Genomic DNA, 22742 nt, shown 5'->3' on the forward strand with positions numbered 1-22742 from the left:
AATGTAACATTGCATAACTGCTGAGGATTATTTGAAAAAAAGAGATATTTAGCTAATGTAATAATGATCAATTCATTACTGCCCCATTACCACTTCACGGTAATCTCCCCCTGTATCCCCCCCCTGTTAGAATTAGCATAAGTATTATACAATTGATTTACTTTTTCACTTGCAGGACCTGTGCTGAGGTCATACCCATGTGACCAGAAACGGCGGGGCGTCAGCCAATAGTATAGCACTGGCTTTAGGTTATATATGAAAATCCTGGTGATTGGTTCCCTTTAAATCTGCTACAAATCTGCAAGAAAAAAATAAGATGTGTTCCTGAAACTTCAGGAATTTCATTCACTTTGCTGGCATCAGGAAACACTTCATGTTTTGTAACAAAACTGCGTGGCAAAAAACACTGTATAAATGCAGTGTACACAAGGCCTAACACATGCACTGAACCTCAAGCCAAGCAATACAAGAAAAAGTCTATATTATTCCTTTACTTTGATTTTAAATTATACTAACTCCTAACTAGTGCTTCTTGATGCATCCTAGTCATATTGTCATATTAATGCACATGCACCATCCATCAGTCAGGGGATTGTGCATTAGAAGTGTTTTGTTGGCACACAAGGTGGATGGTGGTGCTCAGTGATATATACCCCGGCAGTAATATACGATAGACCAGGCACTCCTTAGTTCCAGAGAAAATAATAACATTTATGGATCCATCAGCATGTCTTATTCAAGGATAGCATATAGGTTTGTTGTCAACCTTTCAACAGAGTATCTAACACACCACTGTGATCAAGAACCAGGAGGATCAAAATGTTAGCCATCTTGTAAAGTGTGGTACCCTATTATTTTCTCTGCAGCGTTCCTCTCACCATTCAGTGGTCTTTTTGGGGCTTCCGTCTAAACCCCATGCTAAACGGAATTCAAACTTATGCGCCAACGGGGCCACTAACTGTAATGGTGTAATGGACTCACTGTGTACTCTGTCGTGCACCATTCTCAGGGGTATACGCCTTTTGGAGGTGGATACCCAGATGTAGTAGGCATAGTAGAATGACCTCTAAAAGGGGATGTTTGGTACTTTTTTTTTTACAATGTTCCTAAGCACTAACAGGCAGATAGTTGCTGAGTATCTGCATGTTGTGCCTGGCACCAATCTCTTTCAGCACAGTGTGGTCATATTCTGCTTCTGCTGATTGCTTCTTTTTCTACTCTATTGACGGGGTGTAACTGGCGACGTCATGCTGATTGACATCCAGCTCCCCCTATCTAACGGCAGGAAGCTGACTGTTAATCAGCATGATGCTAGCGGTCATGCTCTGTCGAAAGAGCAACCAGGAAAAATAAAGGCCCCGTTACACGCAACGACATCACTAACGAGATATCGCTGGGGTCACGGAATTCGTGACGCACATCCGGCATCGTTAGCGACGTCATTGCGTGTGACACTTACGAGCGATCGCTAACGATCCCAAATACTCACCAAATCGTTGATTGTTGACACGTCGTTCATTTTCAAAATATCGTTGCTCATTTGGGACGTAGGTTGTTCGTCGTTCCTGAGGCAGCACACATCGCTACGTGTGACACCCCGGAAACGACAAACAACAGCGTTCCTTCCTCCTCCGGCAACGAGGTGGGAGTGACATTCATGCGGCTGCTCTCCGCCCCTCCGCTTCTATTGGTGGCCTGCTGTGTGATGTCACTGTGACGGCGCATGAACCTCCCCCTTAGAAAAGAGGTTGTTCGCCAGCCACAGCTACGTCGTTAGGAAGGTAAGTTCATGTGACACTTACCTGCGATATTGTTCGCCACGGGCAGCGATTTGCCCGTGACGTACAAATGACGGGGGCGGATTTTATCGCTAGCAACGTCGCAGCATGTAAAGCGGCCTTAAGAGCTGTTGTGTTGACATGGAGAGCTGAATCGCGGCAGGAGCGGTCAATGACCACAATGTAGCGCCACAGAGTACAACCGGCAGGTACTTTTTAGGCATATAGTAAGGAAACAATGTCCGTCACAACCTCTTTAAGAATGCCCTCTCTTGGGTAAGATGGTTGGCAATAATGGTTTACCTCAAATACAAAGGATATCATGAGGAGTAGTGTGACTTTATCTTGTGGTGCTGGGCACAAGGTTCAGACATTGCGGTAGTGTGGTATGCAATTTGCTATGTGTAGCTATTGGCCAGATAGCTCAGGATTTATTTTGTATTGTTCATATATTTGCTTTTTTTTAATAATTTATTCATAATACATATTGATAAATAACAACACCAAAGTGCAGAAAAGTACAAGGAAATTATAACACTGATTAAGAAATTATGGTGCAATTCTCAAATAATACCTAAATGCATAGTTTATAAAATACATGATGCAATGAGGAGGAAAATGATGCCTTCGATTTTAGATAGCCACATGCTAAATACTGCTAGCCAAAATATAAAAAGTATTACCAACAAAACCCTTATTCCCCCCCTTATTTGGCGGTTGGCTGGTTCTGCTGAACTCAGCCAACAAACATGTATATGGCTACCTTAAAAGGATTCTATCAGAACGATCCATCCCCTGTTTTTATGGTTATGTCGCAATCGGAAAGATAATGTCATCCACACCTTTGCTTATGAAATCTATTACTCCATAACTGCAAAGTCAAAATGATCGACATTATACGAATTAAAACAGCAATTTTTCAGTCGAAGAGCAAGAGAGCAATGGTTAAGGTATGGATGATATTATTTTTCAGAGAGCAACATAACATAGAAATCATGGGGCCTCGTACCAAAAGTCTTAATTGGGCCCTTCCCCCAGAAATCATTCAATGGTGTAGATGGATCGCACCACATAGGTGCAATCAGAAAAGAGCATACATCCCAACTTTTATAGATAGAGGGAGGGACATGTATTGCCGCACATACACAAAATTAGTGCCCCTACTGAAGTCCCTTAGTGTTTTCACTCAGTACAAACATGGCACCCTTAAGCCTGCTTTACAAGTTGCAATTTCGCATACGATATCGTATGCGATTTGCAACGCCTCCATCGTATGTGTGGCACGTTCAATTTGTTGAACGTGCCGCACAAACAATTAACCCCCGTCACACGTACTTACCCGTCCATACGACCTCGATGTGGGCGGCGAACGTCCACTTACTGGAGTGGGAGGGACTTTCGGCGTCACATCGACGTCACGTGGCAGCCGGCAAATAGAAGCGGAGGGGCGGAGCAGAGCGGGACATAAACATCCCGCCCACCTCCTTCCTTCCGCATTCTGGGCCGGGAGCCGCAGGACGTAGGTAAGATCTGTTTATCGTTCCCGGGGTTTCACACACAGCGATGTGTGGTACCCCGGGTACGATGAACAATCCGACGTGCAATTCTAGAGAAAGGTACGATGTGTATGCGATGAACGTTTTAACGTTCAATCGCAATCGCACGTACCTGTCACACACTGCATTGTAACTTACAATGCCGGATGTGCGTCACTTACGACGTGACCCCGCCGACACATTGTAAGATACATTGCAGCGTGTAAAGCGGGCTTATTGACTATGATTCCTACAATAAAGCACCTACACAGTATGATTTGCACAGTGAATTCCCCCACTGTACCCTTCAGGTGCACAGCATGAGTCCCTCAACACAGTATGATACTTCCCCAATATCCCCCAGCATCGTATGATGTTCCTTCAGAGTCCCCAACAGAGTATGATGCCCATACAGTGCCCCTCGTACAGTACGATGCTGCCATGTTACCCCCAATACAGTATGATGCCCCACAGTGACCCTCTACATAGTATAATTCTCTGACATTATGGTACCCTCAGAGCAGTGAGACAGTATGATTCCGCACAAAGTATGATTCTCCCAAGCACCCACCACCAGTCTGATGCTTCCACAGAATGATCTCTCCATAGACCCCCAAATAGTATTATGAACTCCGGTCACCCAAAAAATATATAAGGAATAACGTTTGGAACACCATTCTAAGTCTGGACTGGGTGCAAAAACCTAAAAAAACATAAAAAAACAAAAAAAAACATCACTATGGGGAGATAAGGTATGCACACCAGTGACTATGTAAGGGGAATACATGAAATAGCAGAAACTGCTGTGTGAATACTGACTTAAAAAATCCAATAGCTATATGTAAGAGTGAAAATGTGAAAAATGGAATCTGCATTACTGCCATGAACATATGAATCAAGAGAAATTTAGCTACTGAATTGATCAATGCAATAGAGCCCCAACACTACGCCAAAGTATTTCTCTACGTTGGGGTCCCTAGCTTGTGTGTGTCCTCTCATGCAGTTAAAAAACTTACCGTGTATGGGAAGCTGAGACCCAGGCTATTTATGCGTATGATATGGATTGGCAATAGGTGTGGTTGGGGAGGGTTCACAAACGAAAAACTACTAACAAATAAGGAATAACGTTTGGAACACCATACTGAGTCTGAACTGGGTGCAAAAACCTAAAAAAACATCACTATGGGGAGATAAGGTATGCACACCAGTGACTATGTAAGGGGAATACATGAAATAGCAGAAACTGCTGTGTGAATACTGACTTGAAAAATCCAATAGCTACATGCAAGAGTGAAAATGTGACCCCAACGTAGAGAAATACTTTGGCGTAGTGTTGGGGCTCTATTGCATTGATCAATTCAGTAGCTAAATTTCTCTTGATTCATATGTTCATGGCAGTAATGCAGATTCCATTTTTCACATTTTCACGCTTACATATAGCTATTGGATTTTTCAAGTCAGTATTCACACAGCAGTTTCTGCTATTCCATGTATTCCCCTTACATAGTCACTGGTGTGCATACCTTATCTCCCCATACACAAAAAATATATGGCCCCCACAGCCTCACCCCACAATATCATGGCCCCTACAGCCCAATCCCTCCCCACAGACACAATGGGATGGGAAACAAATGTATTCACTTACCCACATTCCACTGGAACGCTGCTCTGTTAACTATGGAGTCTGAGGCTCCGCGCAGCAGCCACAATCTAGTGATGTAATTGTGCCTTCTCTGCTGAGACTCAAGAGCCCCCATAAAGACTGCGTGGTCTGCCACTATTAGTGGTATACCATTGCAGCATGGCCATGTAAACAGTTAGGGGGTGGATTGTTTTGACAATTTCTTTAAAAGCGTAGCTCCTGCATTGGCACCCATTGGGCTCATTATAAAAAAGGGCCCTAACAAAAAAACTAAATGGAAAATGATTAACGTCATACATCAGAGCATTGTGGCTATCCATAATAAGACAAGTAAGTTTCTGTCTGAAAGTGTGCTTAGTTGTTATAATGTCTATGTATATAATTGGGTCTAAGAAGCAAATGAGATCTTTTTTATCTGTCAGTTTTCCAGCATTACCAGTGAAAGTGCTAGACACGGCTAGACACAAAGAGTTCTGGATATGCAATCATATCCCTAATTTATACTCAGTGCACACTCCTCTGTATCCTTGCTCACATTGTCATCTTGCTGGACATGTCTTGATAAATGGATCTCATTGACTTATAATAGGTCCACCAAGGTGTCAATGTTTTTTAATTATAAAAACATGCGGGTTTACTAAGTCCTCCAAAGATTAGTGAAAATGTGATGAAAAAGAGTGTCCCAATTGTGAACTGGGCATCATAGTGGTTACCCGTCTTTTGGTAATTTATTTTTAACTTAAAGAGGTTCTCCACTAATTTATATGTTACCCCTATTTAAAATAGTAAAACTATCCAGGCAGCCAATCTAATCAGTAGCCACTTCATTCTCTCTGCCTTCAGACGTATAATATACATCCAAAAAAAGAGAGAGCAATAGCACTCACTTTCTCTGAATGTAAAGGGGGTGTTACACACAGCGATATCGCTAGCGATATCGCTGGTGAAAGCACCCGCCCCCGTCGTTTATGCGTCACGGGCAAATCGCTGCCCGTGGCGCACAAAATCGTTTGGAGCCGTCACACGTACTTACCTGCCTAGCGACGTCGCCGTTGCCGGCGAACCGCCTCCTTTCTAAGGACGCAGTTTGTGCGGCGTCACAGCGACGTCACTAAGCGGCCGCCCAATAGAAGCAGAGGGGCGGAGATGAGTGGAACGTAATAGCCCGCCCACCTCCTTCCTTCCGCATTGCCGGCAGCCACATGTAAGCTGCAGTTCGTCGTTCCCGAGGTGTCACACGTAGCGATGTGTGCTGCCTCGGGAATGACGAACAACCTGCATGCTCAACAATCAACGATCTTTTAAAAAGGAACGACGTGTCAACGATGGACGATAAGGTGAGTATTTTCCATCGTTAACGCTCGTTCCTTGCTGTCACACGCAACGACGTCGCTAATGATGCCGGATGTGCGTCACTGAATCCGTGACCGCGGCGATATATTGTTAGATCCGTCGTTAAGTGTAATGGGGTCTTTAGTCATTTGTTAGATGGTGGAGAGTGAAGAGGCCGCTGATTGATCACCGGGAACGTGTGATGTTACACAGTTATGCGATCTTGGGAGAGAAAGTGCAGACACTACATACATACTAAATTGTATGTTCTGGTCCAAATGGCAAATTCGGATTGTAATCAGCATCACCGTGGGCCCTTCTAATCGCTTTTTCTAGCTGCAAGGAAGTGCATGATGTCTCTATGTCACCCACACAGTGCAGGAAGTCTTGTGCCTGCACAGTGGAATCAGAGACCGGCGCAAGTGCACCTTACTGGTAGAGCCGGTGCCTGCGCAGGTGAGTGATTTAAGTCATGTAATGCGCAGTTGCCAGCTTCACTTCTACGTCACCAGTGAGGTGCACCTGCGCAGGTCCCTGATTCCACTGTGAGGTGCGAGACTTCCTGCCATGTGTGGGTGATGAAGAGGTGTCATCTACTTTCTTGCAGCTAGAAGTGGCGGCATTTGAAGGGACCGGGGCGGCGTTGATCACAATCTGGATTCACTCATAAGACTGGACCACACAATTTACATGTAGTGCAGGACATGTATAAACACTTCGTCAAAGGTGTGAAGGAGCCCCTGTGAGGATATAAAGGGGTTGTAGTAACCCCATTCACATGATTTTAGAAATGATGGGCATGGTTAAAGCTAAACAAAACTGGTGACAGTTTCCCTTTAAATACATGTATTTGGGCCTAATAATATTTTTTTTGCATTGGGTTTTATAAAAAAAAAGATTGCACATTTTTGGGTTTTGCTGTCTCCTAGTTTTTATGCACATTCAACTTTGATGTAGTCAGTGGTCTTATATCAGCTAAGAGGAGATCAGAAAAAAGCCAAAAAAAAAAGAGTTACAAACTTTTCAATCAGAAATTTTTAAATGGACCCCAATAGCAAAAATGATTTTTATTTCCATGTACATGTATTTGAGTTAAAAATCCTGGATTTTCAGTTTTACCCCAGATCATAATGGGCACTGTTCTATTCCTAAAGTATCTATGATAGATATGTTAATGACCATTTTGATCAGTTTTGTAATAATTACAGTTTTTGCAATAGATCCCACAGGATCAAATTGACTTATGACTTTAGGAGATCTTTTTTTTTTCTTTACTGGACAGAAAAACACTAAACTAAAAGCCCCCATACATGAATTAAACATTTTGTAACTTGGGCATTTTTACGCCTGTCCAAGCTTTAAAAATTGAAACTTTCTGTTTAGCGGTAGTTCAACCTGAAGGCAACAAGGCTGAGTGTGTCCTACAAATTCGGTATAATTTACGGCACAAATAATGTCAATAATGACAGAGATGACTGGAGCACATTTCTTGCGGTGTTTGGAGACACTCTCTCTTTTCTGGATCATACAGAAGGATCCCAAGTGACTAAACTAAATAAAATATGGGGCCTTAGGAGCTTCCCATAAGAATTACTGGAGGGATAAACATGGATGATAAAGCTCTATTTCCTGAGGGAGACTGTAGCAAAGAAAAAAGCCTGAACTCAGTCAATCTAATAAGTACAAGGGTGAGTCAAAAATAATCCTCACGCTGGCAGGAGATTTTATTTTACTCAAGTTTCAGAAATGACAAATACTTAATTTTTCAACATAATCCCCCTGTTTTTCCATTAGATTGTCCATCTGTCAACAAGCTTTTGTATTAATAAAAAAAATATTTTATCCAGAGATATGAGCCACGACTTCACCATTGTCTTCATCAGCCGTGAATCTTTGTTCCGGTAGGGCTCCTTTTTGGTAATATCATCCACTGTCGCTCATCTATCCTACAGAATTAATTCACGTGAACGCTTAATGTGGTCATCCTTTATCTACATGGGCCAGGGGCCTACATATCACTGGTGCAGCCTATGCAGCCGCACAGGGGCCTACTAGGTTGGGGGCCCATTTCTACTACCAAAACAGGTGGAATTGTGAATTTTGATGAGTTATTGGACTGCAAAGGGCCCATATGCTGTTCTTGCACAGGGGCCCTTTTCTGTGTCCGCCAGTGACATGGACGGGCGTCCGGGTCCTTTTTCATGGCTCATTGCAAGCTGATCTTCTTTGCTGCACATCACAAGTAGGGCAGCCATTGATTCGCGCACAAATACTGATGTAACACATTCAGACCTGCCACAGCAGTGACTGGAGAGACAGCAACCTTGTGTAGAAAGAACTGATAAGACGGTGCGGTCAACATGTTTAACATAACCATTCAACATTTTTGACTCTCACTTATAGACTCTATGTACCTGGTTCTGCTGATCTGGGCTGTTATTGGGAAACGTGACAAGTACTAGACTTGTGGTTGTACTTCATGTCACATAAAAGGAAGTGTTTTGGATGAGCCGCGAGTTATTTCTCAGGGTTATTTTTGAGTCAGTTCTGATTGCGTAAAGTTTCATGTACTTTGTTGAATATCGTCCAGTTTGCGTAACTGATCATGTGAAGCTATATTTGGTTGTTTGTCCCTTTTTAACAACAGACTCTTCTCTACTCTCATAATCTCTTCCCCCCCCCTCCCAGTCCCATAAGTGAAAGGTTTTCCTGTAACTTTAAACTGTTTCTCTGTACACTGCACCATACCATTCCCTGCCCCCACACTCTTTGAAGCTGTGTCCATTTTATGGAGTCACTGGGGAGATAAATACATTATCCTTCTCAGAACATCCCCCACACACTCTCTCCTTTGATGAATACATTAAAGATGTAAGGTTTAACCCTTGGTCTACTAGTTGTGTATGAAATGCTGTATCTTCTTCTGTTTATATTTTCATGCCTCTGTGAAGTCACGTATGGGGATTATCATATCAGCCTGGTCTACTAACCCCAAAATAAGGATATATTGTTAAAGATGGCTCGTTAAAAAGGTTATAAACCTTCATGGAGCTTTCATGTTTGCTGCTATTCCATTAGTCGATAAGGAAACCTAGAGAGGTGAAATTCTAATACTAGAAACGCAACATTGCTCTTCCCGTGAAAGACTTGTATTATATTTTGACTAAATATGCCACACATGTTGGATCATTACCATCAACGTTGGTCAATAATCATAAAGAGTGTTAATGGCAAAACCCCTTTTAAGTGTGTCTCTAGTTCAAACTGTTTAGACCCACATTTTTTATACCAAAAGTGAAGAGACGCTACAAGGAGACGTTTTGCTCTGGAGGACCCACCATGTTGTTGCAAGACATACAGTACCTTGCAAAAGTATTTGGCCCCCTTGAATTTTTCAACCTTTTCCCACATTTCAGGCTTCAAACATAAAGATAAAAATTTTTATGTAATGGTGAAGAATCAACAATAAGTGGGACACAATTGTGAAGTCGAACGATATTTATTGCTTATTTTAATCTTTTATAAAAAATAATAAACTGAAAAGTGGGGCGTACAATATTATTCGTCCCCTTTAAGTTAATACTTTGTAGTGCCACCTTTTGCTGCGATTACAGCTGCAAGTCACTTGGGGTATGTGTCTGTCAGTTTTGCATATCGAGAGACTGAAATTCTTGCCCTTTGCAAATAGCTGGCGCTGAGTGAGGTTGGATGGAGAGCGTTTGTGAACAGCAGTTTTCAGCTCTTTCCACAGATTCCCGATTGGATTCAGGTCTGGACTTTGACTTGGCCATTCTGTGACGCCCTGGGCAAGCCAGGGGTCACAGGTACTGACATCACCACACCCTACACCCCGGTTAGGTACACCTAAGCTAGACCAGAAATCCTTGTTGCCTTCCTCCAGGGGCTGATGTCCACACCAGAGGGTGGGCCAGGCAGTTGGCTCCGCCCACCGAGGAGTTCACAGTCCTGGAGGTGGGAAAACCAGGCAGTGGAAGTTAGAGTTTGGAGGAGGAAGTGAGAAGAGTTGAGTGGTAGAGGAGCAAGTGAGACGAGTAAAGTGACAGCTAAAGAGCCTGAGAGCGTCCGGGTGTGTGCCCCGGACAGAGACAGCAAGGTTAGCAGACGGCGGTGACCGTCTGCAGTGGAGGCTGATCGGAGGTTGCCGAAAGGACCGTGGACGGGTGGTGGCCCGGCGGTACCGGACCGGTATACAAAGAGAAGCCAGCACCATTGGCAGGGGCCTTTCGGATCCCGGCAAGGCTTGGAGTCGCCGTGAATTTGCCAAATCCGTCAGTGAAGAGGACCTCCGGGTCTCCAAACAACTAAGTCCCGATTGAAGGCAACCGTATGAGAGAGACACCGCCACCGCCAAGGCACCAGTTTCTCAGGGCCAGCGCCTGCGGACAAAGAGGGGCTCCTCCGGCCCATATCCAAGTCGGGGAGCGGGTTACCGGTGGGAACCCATCGCTACCAACATTGAACTCAGGTGCTGGGAAAGAGACAGTCACCGTTAACTACCGGGGAAAAGCAACAGCAGTCATCCGTGAGAACTGTCTTTCCAGCCGTGTGTTTTACCGAGAACTGTGTCAACGTCTCAGGCTGAGTGAGTACCACCGTGCCGTACGGCACAGCGCTGCCCCCGCGACCCTGCACCTCACCAGGCCCCGCACCCGGCCTGCCATCCATCCCTACCCCATCACCGGGCCCCGGGACAACCAACCCCCTACCCACGGAGGGGAGAAATAACAACAAAGCTGCTCCCTGTCACCGCTCCCGGGATCCCCATACAGAGCAGCGGTGGTGTCCACACAATTACCACAACCGTGGGTGGCGTCACGGACAAAAAATCCCCAAAACCAATTCCCCCCCTTTTCACTCACGGGCGAGGAGCGCCGCTCGAGTCCCCGGGATCCGGCCCATCGCTCGAGCCACCGAGCAGCAGAGGCCGCAGCAGCAGCGGCAGCCGGACCCGAGCAGTGGGAGAGCACAGCGTCCCCTCCTCCGCCTGCGACAACTTGGCGTCACGAACAGGATCTTACCGCTCTGCCGTCGGGTAGAGGTGCGCCTTGTTACCGCCGGAGGTGTCCGGCCGAAAAACTTCAGAAGCCGCCATCTTTGGCGCGAAAAGTTCCCGCTCGAGCGTCTCCTCGAGTAGTGGAGGCGCGAAGGCCAAAACCCCGCCCCGATAGAGGAGGGGCCGGAAAGAGGCTAAGGGGGACGAAATGGCGACTGGTCGCATGTAGCCGCGGCTATAAAGGCAGGGACGCCAGGACTCTGCAGCCATCTTGTTCCTGGGAGAGGCCGCCAGCAACATGTGGATGCCGTCCCGAAGCACCGTAGCCCCCGCGCCTGGAACCACGGCGTGGGTGGAGATCCGGACTGCGCAGCTCTACCAGAGGCTGCAGGTCAAAATGCAGCTCCTCATGGAGGAGTGGGAGACCGACATGGCGGAGGTCATAGCGGCCGTGTGGAGATGCGAGGAGGAAGCTGCGGAAGGGAGGGTGAGTAACCCACGCCCCGATGCCCTTGAAGGGCCGGTCATCGCGGCTGCGGGACCCGGTCTAAACCCTCTAATCCTGCTGCCTCCCTCGCCACCCATCCCGGAAGCCGTGACCCCGCCACTAGGCCCGCTGCCACCGCAAACGGTAGCGATACCCAGCATGCCCGCCTCGGCGGGCCGACCTGTAGCCGGAGCCCGTAGTCGACCGGAGGTGCTCCCTTGGAAAGCTCTGAAGCCGGAACCGGAGGCGTCCCCCGAGAAGTTCTCCGAGCCAGAGCCGATAGCCCGCTCCGTGCCGAAGGCCCAGCAGAGGAAAGCCCCTGTGCCCATCCCCCACACCTCGGCTGAGGTTGCGCCGGGTTGCCGCTGCAAGGCGGCGTCCAAGGCCAAGTAACCGCGGGACCTGCCGCCCAGATCACTAGCAGTGGGCAGTGTCCAACAGGTCTCGCGGGGCCCGACCCGTGCGCCGGAGCTCGCAGCAGCGCCGTACTGGGACAGGGAGCCGGTACCGTTGGGCCTGGAAATCAAGGAGAGGGAAAGGAAGAAGGCGGAGTTGGTGGCCCGTGCAATCCGGGAAAAAGAGAATCTCCGTCAGGCAACTTTTCGTGCCCGGGGCCCACTGTACGAGGGGCAGGTGAGGCGGTTTGATGTCCGCCGGGGCTATGGATTCATGTATGAACCGGGCCTGGAGGCCGAAGTGTTCATAGCCCGGCGGGATGTGAATGCTCACCTGCCAGAAGAACACCCAGGCCGCAACCTGATGCCAGGGGACCTTGTACAATACACCCGGCACTGCGGGGAGAGGGGGTGGTTTGCGCTGGATGCAAAGCTGAGGGGCAGCCAGGAAGCCCGTGTGAGCACGGCACCCCTTCCCCAAAGTGATGCCGAGGACTCTGAGTAGAGCAGCGGAGCACCGTTGCACCGTCCCCGTTGGGACCATCCATGTGTGTTAAAAGTTTTAAAGTTTTGAGAGTTTTTGAAAATGAAAATGAGTGATCAACCGAAGTTAACCTGATTAGCCTGCTTGATTGAACCGGTCGTTGCCGGCACCGTTGTCCCCGTGGGGACCGTTTAAAGTTGCATAAAGAACTCTTTATGAACAGGCCCGAGAACTTGCAGGGCAACCACAAACTTGTGGAATGTAAATAAAAATGTTGTTGTTGCAGCTTCCACCATTGCCGCCTCCGGAGAGGCAGATTGGAGGGAGGGCCCGCAGTGGAGCAGGCTGGGGCCCAGCCACCACAGGAACCGGTGGCTACCCTCTGGGGGTTCCAGGGGCTCCCTATGGACGTGGGTCCCCTGGAAAGGACAGATCTCGCTCGGGTAACTTTGTGCTGGACTGGGGTCAAGGGGTGCTGCCTGTTTCTTAGGGGCAGCATCAGGGCCAGGTTACTTGGGTGGGTGAGAGCGGAAGCCGTAACCGTTTAAAACCGTTTGCAACGTTTAAGAAAAGTGCCTCCCGTTGTGGGATGATGTTCTTCTACTTGTATGTGTTACCATTTTTTATCTTTTTCAGAAAAATAAAACCGGTGTTGGACGGTCTGCATTTTGCTAAGGGGGAATGTGACGCCCTGGGCAAGCCAGGGGTCACAGGTACTGACATCACCACACCCTACACCCCGGTTAGGTACACCTAAGCTAGACCAGAAATCCTTGTTGCCTTCCTCCAGGGGATGATGTCCACACCAGGGGGTGGGCCAGGCGGTTGGCTCCGCCCACCGAGGAGTTCACAGTCCTGGAGGCGGGAAAACCAGGCAGTGGAAGTTAGAGTTTGGAGGAGGAAATGAGAAGAGTTGAGTGGTAGAGGAGCAAGTGAGAGGAGTAAAGTGACAGCTAAAGAGTCTGAGAGCGTCCGGGTGTGTGCCCCGGACAGAGACAGCAAGGTTAGTAGACGGCGGTGACCGTCTGCAGTGGAGGCTGATCGGAGGCTGCCGAAAGGACCGTGGACGGGTGGTGGCCCGGCGGTACCGGATCGGTATACAAAGAGAAGCCAGCACCATTGGCAGGGGCCTTTCGGATCCCGCCAAGGCTTGGAGTCGCCGTGAATTTGCCAAATCCGTCAGTGAAGGGGACCTCCGGGTCTTCAAACAACTAAGTCCCGATTGAAGGCAACCGTCCAACCGTATGAGAGAGACACCGCCACCGCCAAGGCACCAGTTTCTCAGGGCCAGCGCCTGTGGGCAAAGAGGGGCTCCTCCGGCCCATATCCAAGTCGGGGAGCGGGTTACCGGTGGGAACCCATCGCTACCAACATTGAACTCAGGTGCAGGGAAAGAGACAGTCACCGTTAACTACCGGGGAAAAGCAACAGCAGCCGTCCGTGGGAACCGTCTTTCCAGCCGTGTGTTTTACCGAGAACTGTGTCAACGTCTCAGGCTGAGTGAGTACCACCATGCCGTACGGCACAGCGTTGCCCCTGCGACCCTGCACCTCACCAGGCCCCGCACCCGGCCTGCCATCCATCCCTACCCCATCACCGGGCCCCGGGACAACCAACCCCCTACCCACGGAGGGGAGAAATAACAACAAAGCTGCTCCCTGTCACTGCTCCCGGGATCCCCATACAGAGCAGCGGTGGTGTCCACACAATCACCACAACCGTGGGTGGCGTCACGGACAATAAATCCCCCAAACCAATTCCCCCCCTTTTCACTCACGGGCGAGGAGCGCCGCTCGAGTCCCTGGGATCCGGCCCATCGCTCGAGCCACCGAGCAGCAGAGGCCGCAGCAGCAGCGGCAGCCGGACCCGAGCAGTGGGAGAGCGCAGCGTCCCCTCCTCCGCCCGCGATAATTCTAACACCTGGATACGTTTATTTGTGAACCATTCCATTGTAGATTTTGCTTTATGTTTGGGATAATAGAAAAGCAGCCCAAACCCAGTATCACGGACCTGCCTGTTGTGTTCTTTGGTCTTCATGATGCTCTCTGTGCTTTAAACAGAACACTGAGACTATCACAGAGCAGGTGCATTTATACGGAGCCTAGATTACACACAGGTGGATTATATTATCATCATCAGTCATTAAGGACAACATTGGATCATTCAGAGATCCTCAATATTATATTTTCTTTCTTGTAAATCTTTGCAATAGTTAGGCTAGATCTACATCTGCCTTGGAGGTTCTGGTAGGAGCCTCTGTTGCAGATTATGCCAAAAAAGCTGGAAATGGCACACTTTTGTGAAGAACCAACATATCCCATTATACCATTATTGTAACTCCTCATAGACTGTAAGCTTGTAAGCAGGACCCTCGGTCTTCTTGGTATCTATTCAATTTGTTATTATGGAATGCCTCATATTGTCTATATATGTCCCCTCTGAATTGTAAAGTGCTGCGGAATATGTTGGCGCTATAGAAATAAAAATTATTATTATAGTAAATTATCATTATTGTCCATCTGGAGCCAATGTGGTCCATCTATAGTATAGGGCCATTATTATTTGTTTTTGTTTCATTAATGGAACAGAAAATGGAAACCTGACTGCTGATAAAAACCCTCATTATGAATCATATACTAAAACACATTAGTCTAACCGTATTTTCCTTTCCTCTCTGCCTTTAGGGATGGCTACAACAATATGGTTATTTGCCTCCAGGAGACCTCCGTACTCACACATTACGCTCTCCACAGTCTATGACTGAAGCAATTGCTACTATGCAGAAGTTCTATGGATTGACTGTGACTGGCAAGTTGGACAGTGATACAGAAAGGTATTGAAACTAACAGTGTTTTAATACTAGAGAGGGGTACTGTTTCTCCTTCTAGTGTACTGAGCTTGTGTAAAGAGACTGTTAAAGCATCCCGGGAAAAGGTATAAGAAAAAGGAGTGTAATGAAAAGTAGATTTCCAGTGCCATCTATTGCAGAAACAAACCGTGTCATAGGAGATTCAGCCAATCCAGAGAATTTCCAAAAGCAAAAGACGGCCATATTCAGACAGCTGTTTTGGGGTCCCTGCACCTCATAAGTGCAGAGTAGGGTACTGGATGGCCGACTAAGAAAACGTTGATAGAGATCTAGTGGGTTTTGTTTCTTCTTGTGGAGATCACCAAGCTAGCATAAGGAGACTTGTAATCCAGGCAATGCTTTCTGTTGCATAGTTAAAGATGTATTTCCACAATTAAAAGGTATCTCATATCTATAGCAAAAGAAAGCTAGCGGTAAAGCAAACAGCAAGTCGGATAAACTCCGAGAAGAAAATAAAAGCACTAACAAGGATTAGGATGATTTCACAGAATACTAAAGCTGTCAAAATCATAGACTTAGGGGTACTTTACAAGCTGCAACATCGCTACCGATTTATCGTCGGGGTCACGGTGTTTGTGACGCACATCCGGCTTCGTTAGAGACATCGCAGCATGTAACACGTACGAGCGATCTTAAACAATCGCAAAAGAGACAAAAATCGTTGGTTTTGGAGAGGTCATCCAAACACCAAAAATCGTTGTCTCGTATGTAGCGATGTTGTTCCTCATTCCTGCGTCAGCACACATCGCTATGTGTGACACCACAGGAGCGACGAACATCTCCTTACCTGCGTCCACCGGCAATGCGAAAGGAAGGAGGTGGGCGGGATGTTACGTCCCGGTCATCTCCGCCCCTCCGCTTCTATTGGCCGGCCGCTTAGTGACGCCGCTATGACGACGAACGCATCTCCCCCTTGAAGGAGTGATTGTTCGGCGGTCGTCGCTAAAGAGGTATGTGCGTGTGACGCTGCTGTAGCTACGGCAGCGATCACCAAATGTCGCACGAACGACGGGAGCGGGTGCTATCGCGCTCGACATCGCTAGCATTCACTAGCGATGTCGCAGCGTGTAAAGTACCCTTTACTGTTTGGTGAACTCTCTGGCTACTAATGTTAGCTTGTGGCATCCATTATTACCTATTGAACTCTCTGGCTACTGTTAGCTTGCGGCATCCATTATTACCTGTTCCTCCTCCAAGTATACATACACTTCAATGCGACGTTCCCATGTTCTCACAGCAATAACTTATTAATCAGAATTTCATTTTCATTTCATTTTCAGAGCAATGAAGAAGCCACGTTGTGGTGTGCCAGATAAATTTGGTGCTGAAATTAAGGCAAACGTAAGGAGAAAAAGATACGCTATTCAGGGTCTGAAATGGCAGCATCGGGACATCACTTTCTGGTATGTGCCAAACAATGCCAGATTTGTCTACAATTACTGTAGGTGCTGTCCTGGTTTTTAACACTATATAACTGTTTACTCCTAGCATACAAAACTATACTCCAAAAGTGGGTGAATATGAGACATACGAGGCTATCCGAAGAGCTTTTGCAGTATGGCAGAGTGTAACCCCACTGCATTTCCGTGAAGTTCGATATGTGGATATAAAGGATGGTCATGCTAAGCATGCTGACATAATGCTATTCTTTGCTGAGGGGTTCCATGGGGATAGCACCCCTTTTGATGGAGAAGGTGGCTTTTTGGCACACGCATACTTTCCTGGTCCAGGCATCGGTGGAGATACACACTTTGATTCGGCAGAACCATGGACATCCAAGAATGATGATCTAGATGGTAAGACAAAAGACAAATGGTTATAATAAAGTCTTTAGATGTCTATATTTTCTGAAGAAGGAAATTTATGTTGTGAACAAATAACAATATATACATCAACGAGACAAATGTAGAAAAGGAAACAAGATTTCAGACATTAAAATCTACTAATGGGTCATTCTTGTGTTCTTTTTTTCTACTAGGCAATGACTTGTTTCTTGTGGCTGTCCATGAACTAGGCCATGCCTTGGGTCTAGAACATTCTAGTGACCCATCAGCCATTATGGCTCCATTCTATCAATGGATGGACACTCAGAACTTTCAGCTACCAGATGATGACCGCATTGGTATCCAGCTGATCTATGGAAGTGGTAAGAGTCTGTTGGACAAGCATGAAAGTTTATTTGATGAATAGAAAATGAGGCATACCCTAAGTGTAAAGTATTAATAATATATCCTTTAAAATAAAATTGAGGTGTTAAATACCTAAATGAGGTGGAATGTTTTTACATTCCATGTCTTGATTTTAATTCAATGTTTTACTGTATACCAGAAAAGACTAGCAGCAGGGCTACAAGACAAGACTCTTCTCGTAATATAATTCTTTTACATTTTATTAGGCCATGGTGAAGGACCACCAACACGTGCACCTGCTCCTCCTACTCCACGGCAGCCAAATGTTCCTGACAATCCCAATGTGCCTTATGGACCAGATATTTGTCAAGGCAATTTTGATACTATTGCTGTTTTAAGGGGAGAGATGTTTGTCTTCAAGGTCAGTTCATTTTTATTGTTTTTTTTTGGATGTAAAATCTTAAGTAGTCTACCAATCTCTGTGTGCTTTATTCTTCAATCAAGGGGTCTTTTCTTCTTGCTTACTAAGTTATATCATTGTAGGAACGTTGGTTCTGGCGTTTACAAAATAATCGAGTAATGGATGGGTACCCACTGCCCATTGGACAATTCTGGCGTGGACTTCCAAGTTCTATCAATGCAGCATATGAAAGACATGATGGAAAGTTTGTCTTTTTCAAGGGTAATTATGAAAAGGCCAACTTTCTTCTGTTACGCATTAAAAATGGAAACTTTTTTTCGAAAACTTTTAATTCTGAAATGCAGCTCATTTAATATACTTTGACACAATTTTAAAAGTCTTGTGTCTATTTCTGTATATTTAGGGGATAAGTATTGGGTGTTTACTGAAGCCATCCTTGAGCCTGGATATCCCAAGTCATTGAAGGAGATGGGTAGAGGATTACCGACTGATAGAATTGATGCTGCACTCTACTGGATGCCTAACGGAAAGACCTACTTCTTCAGAGGAAACAAGTAAATAATGATTTATATAAATCACTTACAGCATTTAAAAAGTACGCCCCTTATTCACACACTTTCTTTTATTTCAGGTATTACAGATTCAATGAGGAGATGAGAGAAGTAGATGAGGATTACCCAAAACCAATCAAAGTGTGGGAAGGAATCCCTGACTCTATTAGAGCGGCATACAATGGAAAAAATGGAGGTGCGGGAAATATTATAAGTATAACAACAAAAATGCTTGGATTGGCATAGTGGGTTTGGATTTCTCAAGAGAGAAAAGAAAGTCAAACTGCTTCATGACTTCTCTGCCAGAACTTAGGGGTACTTTGCACGCTGCGACATTGCTAGCCGATGATAGCGATGCCGAGCGCGATAGTCCCCGCCCCCGTCGCACATGCTATATCTTGTGATAGCTGCCGTAGCGAACATTATCATTACAGCAGCTTCACACGCACTTACCTGCCCTGCGACGTCGCTCTGGCCTAAGGGGGCGGTCGTGTGGCGTGACAGCGACGTCACACGGCAGGTGGCCAATAGAAGCAGAGGGGCGGAGATGAGCAGGACGTAAACATCCTGCCCACCTCCTTTCTTCCGCATAGCCGGTGGAGGCAGGTAAGGAGATGTTCCTCGCTCCTGCGGCTTCACACACAGTGATGTGTGCTGCCGCAGGAACGAGGAACAACATCGTATCTCCTATTGGTGCGACATTATGGAAATGTCCGACACTACACAGATCACCGATTTACGACGCTTTTGCGATCGTTTATCGGCACATCTAGGATTTACACGTTGCGTCGTCGTTACCGGCGCCGGATGTGCATCACTTTCGATTTGACCACGACTATATCGCAGTAGCGATGTCGCAACATGCAAAGTACCCCTTACTCTAAGGGGAAAAAAGCGTCAGGGTGGTTGGCTGGTTAATTTATGTTTGCTGTTGGTGGTTGGAGGTTTAACTTAAAGGGAACCTGTCAGCAGAAATTTCGCCCAAAACCTAAAAGATTCCCCCTCTGCAGCTCCTGGGCTGCATTCTAGAAAGGTCCCTGTTATTATTGTGCCCCATGTGAGACCAAAATAAAGAGTTTATAAAGTGGTACCTTTTTGTATGCAGATTCTGTAAATGTGACACGGGGGCGGGCTTTCTGGCGTCCGTTATTCTGCCCCCTGGTCCTGTATGCCGCCCCCATCGCTCCTTTCCATAGCTGATGCACCGCCCACTGCTCCAGCCATCCCCGCGCATGCCCAGTGCCAGTCTCACGGGACTGAGCAGTGTGACCGCTGGTGACGTGTGCGCAGACAAGTGATTATGGGCGGGGCTGTGATTGTTATCAGCAAGTACCCGCACATAATCTCGTGAGCGCGCAAACCTCTCCAGCGGTCACACTGTGCTCAGTGTAGATGCTAGACTGTATGGGCTGCTTCCAGGGATGACGTCCCTTTTGTCACGTGATAGTATTTTGAACACGCCCCTATCACGTGACAAAAGGAACCTGCTGACAGGTTCCCTTTAAGTGCCTTGCAAAAATATTCATTCCCTATGAACTTTACCACAGTTTTTTCATGTTACACCAACAATTGTAAAGGGAATCTGTCACCAGGTTTTTGCTCTCCCATCTGAGAGCAGCATAGTGTAGAGGCAGAGACTCTGATTCCAGCGATGTGTCACTTACATAGCTGTTTGTTGTCATTTTGATAAAATCAATGTTTTCTCTGCTGCAGATCTAGCAGTTATACAGACCTCATGAATATGCTGGACTTTCTGGCAGCATGCTAAGTAGTTCTCTAATGATAATCTCCTGCTGATTCACCAGTGATTACACTAAGCAGCCTAGTGAGTGAAACATCAGGAATCAGGGTCCCTGCCCCTACGTTATGCTGCTCTCAGATTAGATGGCACAAACCTGGCGACAGATGTATTTTATTGAGATCTTATGTGATATACCAACTCTAAGTAGCCAGTATTTGTGGAGTGTAAAGAAAATGATACAGGGTAGGACAACTTTTGCTGCAATTAGTGCGGCAAGTCTTTAGGGGTATGGCTCTACCAGTTTTGCACATTTAGAGACTGATATTTTTACCCATTATTTTTTGCAAAATAGCTCTAGCTTAGTGAAATTGGATGGAGGCGTCTGTGAACAGCAATTTACAGGTCTTGTTACAGATTCTCAATGGGACTTCGGTCTGGTCTTTGACTGGGCCAATGAATGCACCCTGCTACAAACCATTCCATTGTAGCTCTGGCAGTATGTTGCGGGTCATTATCCTGCTAGAAGCTGAACCTACACCCCAATCTCTAGTCTTTTGTAGCCTCTAACAGGGTTACTTGTGTGGACTTTCCTTGTTTTTTTTTAAATGCTTTTTGATCCCTAATGTTCTCAAACAAATATCTGAGGCCTTCACAGGACAGCTGTAGTTAGGCTGGGGCCACACGGGGCACTACTTCTATGCTCGCATGAGACTGGCAGCACAGCAGGAGCCGAGTGTCATGCGAGTGTGGCTGAATCTGAGGTCCGACCCTGCGAGCGGACCTCAGCTGCGGGGGGCGGGCCGGCGATGCGGAGGGGCAGACTAGCACTGCAGAGGGTCGGGCTGGCACGGAAGAGGGGAGGAAGGGATTTCTCTCCCTCTCTCCTCCGTTGCTGGCTATTGTGATTCTCGCTCTGCACGCGCGGTACACCGGAGTACCGCGAGTGCAGTGCGAATTTTCTTTCGCCCCATTCACTTGAATGGGTGCGAGAGAAAAGAGTCTCACCTTACAATCGCAGCATGCCGCGATTGTTTTCTCGGTCCGATTAGGGCTGAGAAAATAATCGCTCATGTGTGCTGACACACAGGCTAGAATTGGTCCGAGGGGAATGCGATGTTTTATCGCACTCCACTCGCACCGATTTTCTCGCCATGTGGCTTAGGCCTTATACTGAGAATAGTCTACACACAGGTGGACTCAATTTACTAATCATGTGACTTCTGGAGTCAAATGGTCACTCAGGTTTTTATTTAGGGGCATCAGATTAAGGGGGCTGAATACAAATGCATATCACAATTTTCAGTTTTATACTTTTAAAATATTTAGAAAACCCTGTATCATTTCCTTTACACTTCCAAAACATTTGCTATTTTCTGTTGGCATTTAGCATAAAATACATTTCAGTTTGTGGGGTCACGTGAAAAAATGTGCAAAAGCTGACAAAGTATGAATACTTTTGCAAGACACTTTTGCATATCTACTGTTGTGGCTTGACAAAGGCCCATCTGTTTGTCGGGGTTGGAACGCTGCTGTCTCCCAGTATTTGTGATGAAGTAGTAAAGCGGACGATTCTTTTTTCCGATTATAGATGCTGTTGCTACTTTTTTTTTTATGTAGAACTATATCAACAGGCCACTCTTTCTTGTTATGGGGAGGCAGTTGAGATGGATCCATGCACATTAGATCCTCTTCTAGTGTATCACCAGATGAAGTGTTGAATGCCCATCACCGGAAAATGTAACAACTGTTAAAATTGACAGTGAACTAAATTTTTATGGAATAAGAGGTCACAAATCAGAAAACGCATGATATTGAATCAGTGTTCTTATAATATTTGATAAATCATTGACGTCTAGGGTTTCAAATGGTAGTGCGCCAACCATTTACAAGAGCTGTTGTAACCTCCTGAAAGATCATAAAATTGTTTTGTGGTTATGCTGATATTAATTCTTAAAACAATGACAGATGGTGTTGAAGTGATCTATATATCTTCCCGGAATCTCACAATAGATTTAGTATTCCAGCTATGTTTTAAGTATTTGCAATCACCCATGTTCTTGGTGGACAACAACCTGTTGTGATGACGTAACATTACACAGAAGAGGTTTTCCCACCTATGAACATATATCCACAGGTTGGGGTCTTCTGTCAGCCAATCAGTGTCTTACGAGACACAGACGACGGGATCGTTATACAGTTTAACAGAGATTGTGGCTGTAAATGAGGCGTCTACCGTAGCCATTTCTTACTTCTTTGACAACTAGAGACAGAGGGAACTATAGCTAAGTAAAAAAAACATTTCATGTATGTTGTGCCATCTGTAGAATATTGATTTTTGTGTGGCGAAACTATTATTTGGATTAA

The 22742-nt window shown here is 46.3% G+C and overlaps 1 protein-coding gene across 2 annotated transcripts in view; it reads left to right on the plus strand.

Annotated features, from left to right (window-relative positions):
• Positions 1 to 22742, plus strand: part of MMP14 (matrix metallopeptidase 14) — a 74463-nt gene that overhangs the window by 49374 nt on the left and 2347 nt on the right. For both annotated transcript variants that reach the window (XM_075319323.1, XM_075319315.1), the window contains exons 2-9: positions 15352 to 15500; positions 16817 to 16939; positions 17025 to 17332; positions 17515 to 17682; positions 17932 to 18086; positions 18209 to 18347; positions 18490 to 18640; positions 18718 to 18833. In XM_075319323.1, coding sequence (XP_075175438.1) covers positions 15352 to 15500; positions 16817 to 16939; positions 17025 to 17332; positions 17515 to 17682; positions 17932 to 18086; positions 18209 to 18347; positions 18490 to 18640; positions 18718 to 18833 — 1309 coding nt within the window. The remainder of the gene's footprint in view (positions 1 to 15351; positions 15501 to 16816; positions 16940 to 17024; positions 17333 to 17514; positions 17683 to 17931; positions 18087 to 18208; positions 18348 to 18489; positions 18641 to 18717; positions 18834 to 22742) is intronic.

Source organism: Anomaloglossus baeobatrachus, chromosome 1 (assembly GCF_048569485.1).
Source record: "Anomaloglossus baeobatrachus isolate aAnoBae1 chromosome 1, aAnoBae1.hap1, whole genome shotgun sequence".
Taxonomy (NCBI): Eukaryota; Metazoa; Chordata; class Amphibia; order Anura; family Aromobatidae; genus Anomaloglossus; species Anomaloglossus baeobatrachus.